At 43.3% G+C, this 5764-nt stretch overlaps 1 protein-coding gene across 1 annotated transcript in view; it reads left to right on the top strand.

Annotated features, from left to right (window-relative positions):
* elmo3 (engulfment and cell motility 3) overlaps positions 1–5764 on the top strand; it is a gene marked incomplete in the record, with an annotated part of 26768 nt that overhangs the window by 13071 nt on the left and 7933 nt on the right. The window contains 10 exon segments of the mRNA XM_035665423.1: positions 192–361; positions 806–905; positions 1000–1151; positions 1454–1532; positions 2146–2196; positions 2298–2420; positions 2764–2886; positions 2999–3103; positions 3561–3669; positions 3802–3938. Of these exon segments, the coding sequence (XP_035521316.1) occupies positions 192–361; positions 806–905; positions 1000–1151; positions 1454–1532; positions 2146–2196; positions 2298–2420; positions 2764–2886; positions 2999–3103; positions 3561–3669; positions 3802–3938 (1149 nt within the window).

The raw sequence follows: 5764 nt of genomic DNA, 5'->3' as shown, positions 1-5764 counted from the left end.
GTCCTTTAGAGAAACCAAGAGAGTGCTTCTATACTTTTATACTTTAAGTACATTTCAGAGCCTTTATTTTTTCACTTTTACGTGTCTGTACTTCTTACATTTGCCATCTCTAGAAAAGGGAGTATGGTGTGTGTGTGTGTGTGTGTGAGCGTGTGTGTGTCTCACGTTGTGTTTTTGGTTGATGAACGCAGGGCCGCTGTGCAGAGGACTTGTACAAGGGCATCCAGAGCTCGGACGCTGGCGTGCGCTGCGATTCGCTCAAGGAGCTGGCGAGCGTTTCCACGGACGTGACCTTCGCTCAGGAGTTCATCAGCCGAGACGGACACCTCTTATTGGTCAAGATCGTAGAGGACTCTAATGAGTTAGTACTATTTCCCCGAGATGGTGCTGAGGGGTTAGGTGGTTTTCACATGTAGCAAAGCTAACTGTATAAAAAAAAGGCGTTTACTTGTTGAATATATTTACAAATATTAGACTTATATTCTGTAGAAAGACGTGTTTCCTCACATTGGTCCTAACTCAGTCTTCCAATTTCAGTTCAAACCTATTATCTTATTTATTTTCAGTAGTTTCCATGATCATAGATAACACTGGCAAACTCCACTGTGCAGAGAGCTGAATCCTGAGTGCTGCATCACATGATGGAAATGTTTCAGAGAGCATTAGTATAAATATTTACACTGTAAAACAGTAACTGAATTACTGAAAAGATTCCACACGAGCAGACCATCTGACTGCTATCTGTCTATCTGTGTGTGTGTGTGTGTGAATGCACATAATAATTCTTTCTATGTGTGTCATTCAGGAGTAATGTGATCATGACCCATACGCTGACAGGCTTCATGGAGCTGATGGATCATGGGATAGTTTCTTGGGAGAACCTCTCGTCTGTCTTCATCAAGAAGGTCTGCCGCTCTCTGACTCTGTCGCCTGTCTGTTGTTTGCTGCACTCTCTCTCTCTCTCTCTTACTCTTCCCTTCCCTCTTCTCCTCCTCTCAGATCGCCAGCTTCGTCAATGCCAAGCCGACCGATGCGTCGATACAGCAGGTGTCCTTGGACATCCTGGAGAGCATGGTGCTGAGCAGCCACAGCCTCTTCCTGCAGGTCAAACAGGAAGTTACAATGGAGAGGCTCATAGCTCACCTCCAGGTGTAAGTAACGGCTAGATACAGACCACCAGTCATACTTGTTTTTGTTTTTTTTACACCTCTGTGGGGCAGTAAGGGGGTGATAAGTAGCAGCATTGTCTCTATAACAGGAAATATGTCAAACACTAGTGCCGCCTCTACTGATTCACACCCAAGATTTCACAGTTAGACATCATGTATTGATTTGAGAATTAAAACCTTTAATGCAAAAACATGCTTAAATCTCACTGAACACACTTTTTAATGCATCTGTGGGAACATATAGACTGTATGCGTCTGTCTCACAGTTACCTTTCTTCTTACAGGACAAACCAGCAGATACAGACCAAAGCCATGGCCCTGCTCATGGCACTACTACAAACAGCCGGGGACTTGGACAGACAGGTACTGCTGTTTCTCACTTTCTAGCGCACTTTTTATCAACTTTATCAATTTGAGTCATCTTAACTCTTTACTGTGGTGCATTCATGCGCTGATGGGAAACTTTAATATCCCAGGCTGAGAGTGGCACGCATGTGGCTTGGGGTGAAGGATGGTTATTTGCACTAGCAAGCCATTATTGTCTTACAGACAGTTGGAAATTACCCATCTATTCCTTTCTGTATGGTCGTATTTCTGCAGACAGTCGAGGCTTTCTCTCCCTCTGTTCTCCCCTGCTCCTCTCTCATTGTACGCACACAGTTCCTTCATTCAGCCCTCCGTCTCCTTTCTCTCAGACTCTCTTTGTTACTCTCTCACACACATACACACACACATACTTCCTCACTTCTACAGTAGGTCAACAAATCCACCCTTCTTATCAGCAAATTAGTCATGAGCAAATCTAGGTTGGGTTAGAGATGCATGTACCAGCAAAGTCCCACACACCAACCCACCCACCAATCTGTTACTGACACTATATCGCCACCCCATGTTAAAAACATGTCATTGCACCCCAGTAACACATTGTAGTTTTGCTTACTTTGTTCTCTCTTGTTTCCCGTCTTCTGTTTTCCAGGATATGTTTGCATTCTTGAATAAGAAGAATCTCCGTCAGTACATTTATAAAGTAAGTTATCTCCTCATTTACATTTCACAGCTCAGTGATAATGTGATGAAAGAAGACCTTGTTGTTGTGGCCTGTTGAGGAAAATGTGCATTTTGTTGCAGAACATCATCCATAGTTCTGGCTCAGTCCAGGACGAGATGGCCCACTACCTCTATGTCCTGCAGTCAGTTACCTTGAATCACCTGGAGCCTCGCATGAGGACGCCTCTGGACTGTTACAACCAGGTGACCTTTAATGACGGGTCAAACCCTTTTTACTGACTTGTTACACCCACACACATAATTGTTTTTTAAAAATAGGTAGTTTGATTTCTTAACCCTGCACACACATTTATCACCAGTCCCTGTTTGACCTTAGATTGCTAATGGCTAAATTGTAAAATTCCCCAATGATATGCACCAAAATTAGTTTGTTTACTGTCCGGGAAAGCACTCAAATTTCTAACATTCTTGGTGGAAATTGATCAGATACACCAGATGAAGAATGTGTGGACTAAAACATCATTGTGTTTTTTTTTTATTATCACCATGATTCATTGTTTTATCTGCCTCTTCCTCGTCGCTCCAGGAGCAGAGAGATATCCTTCATGGTTTGCGTCAGGCAGCGTTCGAGACAGAAAGTGAGAACAGTCTGAGCCACGAGAGACGGCGCTCGCTCTGCGCCAAAGAATTCAAGAAGTTAGGATTCTCTGTAAGTGAGAAGTTATTCCGTAATGTTTCTGTTCACTTTATCAATACTCTCCATATTATTATCCATATCCATATCTCCATATTACTGATTGCCTTTGTTCATTTCCTTTCAGAACAATAGTAACCCTGGTCAGGACTTGGTGCGAACGCCTCCTGGTCTTCTAGCTTTGGACACCATGCACTATTTTGCCACGTGCTATCCTGATGCCTACAGCCGGGTGAGTGTGATTTCTCTGCTGTTAATTCAACAAGTCAAAGAGTTCTCTATTTGACATTTTATGTATGGCACAATAAAATATGTCCTGACTTTGGCAATGTCGTAGCTAGCACGTTTTCACTTGCTTTCACCTCCGACTCACCTGTCACTCATTCAGGTGTGCAGACATTTCTCTCTATATAGCAAAAACAATTAAAATAAATTATATAAATAGCTGTTTATGCTGTTTTATTTTTTGTGAGGTAAAATTGCTCAAAATATTTCATAATCTGAGCATGGCGGCAGTATGACACCCTTTGCTATTGGCCTGTGGCCCACTATTACATTTCAGTTTTGAGCACCCCTGGTCTAATACATGATTAAAAGTACAAGCTGATAAACTGTAAGAAGGGTTCACTTTATGCCGTAACTAATTTGTAATGTTTACAATACAGTAAAACATTATTTTGCTCCCCCAGTTTGTCCTGGAGAACAGCAGCAGGGAAGACAAACACGAGTGTCCATTTGCCAGGAGCAGCATCCAGCTCACACTCATCCTGTGTGAAATCCTGCGTATCGGAGAGCCTCGTAAGTTGACCTCCAACCTGCCGAGTGCCATAACTCTGTCTGTAACCTCCGGTCAGACCGGCTATGAAACTAATAATCTTCCGTTGTGTTGGTTTTTTCCTCATCTTTCTCCATCCCTTCCTCTGTTAACAGCCTCAGAGACGAGATCCGACTACCACCCCATCTTCTTCAGTCAGGATCGGCTGATGGAGGAGCTTTTCTGTGTCTGCATTCAGCTGCTCAACAAGACCTGGAAGGAGATGAGAGCCACACAGGAGGACTTTGACAAGGTACAATAGCTATAGCATAGGATAGCTTGGCTGTCTTGCAAGAACTATTGTGCCTTGCAGGAGGAATTTGACGAGGCAGGCTAACCTCAAACTCCTCCGGCTTTCTTCTTACTTTTAAGGAAATAGTTCAACTCTTTGGGAAATGCGTTTGTTCGGTTTCCTGCTGAGAGTTTGACGAGAAGATGAATGTCACTCGAGTCTGTGACCTTCGGGACACAGCCAGGCTAGCCGTTTCCCCCTGTTTACAGTCTTTGTGCTGAGCTAAGCTAACCAGCTCATTGGTCTAGCTTCATATTTTAACATGTGGTATTAATCTTCTCATGCAACAAAAGTAAGAAAGTAACGAAACATATATGATAATGATAATCGGTAAACACTGACAAATACGATGAAATAACGGTCTGTTAAAAAACTGAAGTTGAAATTCATTGGATATTTTTTCAGGGTCAGCAAGTCAGTTATGATATTTATTTCTTGATAACAGTTGTTGAATCGAGGTTTTCCCACAGAGATTATGGCTTCGCTAAGGGAAATTCTATAGTTGCTACACAGACAAATAACTCGCTGGTCTAGCATGGCTCAATGGACTGTCACTGCGTGTGTAAAAAGATGACACAGGGTATTTCAGATCCGAACGGCCTGTTTACTGCAAATCTTGCAAACAAATGCTGTGACATAGCAACAGTGCGCTTCCCATGGAGTACTCGGTTGTGGTAGTTCGCTGTGATGTTAGACAGGCCTAACCACCACATGTTGAAACTCTTCATTGCCTTGTATCCACCCACCGTTTCACTTCCTAAATACCAATGATTCCCTCATTCTGTGATTAAATCCTTCATCTGTTGATTATTATACACAGTTGCATCATGAATCGTGTATAAAACTGAGCCTCAGCTGCTCTGAGTGAGATTCCTCTCATCTTTCAAGCACCTTTGCAGGGGTTAAATCATTTAACAAGCCCACCTTGAGGTATGTTAATGAACATTTTAACAAATTAAAATGTAACTAAAGGACAAACTCCTCCAGACACAACAAAGTGTAACTTAAATAAGAGCGTTTTTAAAGGACTTTTTTATGGTGGATTTGTCTAATTTTGTACTTGTGTGACTTCGTAAAGGTTAATTCTCATGCTAACCATCCCCAACCCCCCACAGATAGAGTCGACCTTTTAACCTCAGTGTAGTACTTGTACTATGGTAATAGGTTGAGCCAAGCCTTCAGCAGTTGGGTCACGTCTGGGAGAAATATTGAGAATCCAGCCGTCCTGAAAGGGAGAGTAGAGGATCTTTTGTCCTGAGCCTCATATAAACATCACACACAGCCGTCCATCATCCATAAAGTGCTCTCCTGATACTCATAAAACTCAGTGACCTTTTGCCCTTTCAGCATAGGGCCAGTGTCCTGAGCGCCAGGCCAGCAGACCGGCCTTTTGTTTTTGCTCACGGCCCCCCTACCCAGGGTGCTTTGGGGGCAAGGACAAAGGGGCATTAGGTGGACAAAGAGAAGCGTGGTGGGCGGCAGAAACAGAAGGGGAGAAGGAAACGAGGAAAAAACAAAGCGCTCAGGGCATGAGCAGTAATTACACAACAACAGAGGGAACTTAAAACCTCTGGAAACAATATGAGAGGGAGAGAATGAGAGGGTTGGACCAGAGGGAGCGGGGTGGAAAGAAAGAGGCCGGTGGTATGTGTGCTATCACAAACAGAGGTTTCGTCACTTATAGAATTAATTGGAAGTGTTCATACTCGGACTCCTCCACACAGTGTATTTGCATGGCTCTAATACACCCGCTGTGATAACGGCCATCCTCTCACACACACACACAC

This window comes from Morone saxatilis, unplaced genomic scaffold (genome assembly GCF_004916995.1).
Source record: "Morone saxatilis isolate NCDOM2014 unplaced genomic scaffold, NCSU_SB_2.0 Contig2, whole genome shotgun sequence".
NCBI lineage: Eukaryota > Metazoa > Chordata > Actinopteri > Moronidae > Morone > Morone saxatilis.
This window is presented reverse-complemented; position numbering and strand designations above follow the sequence as displayed.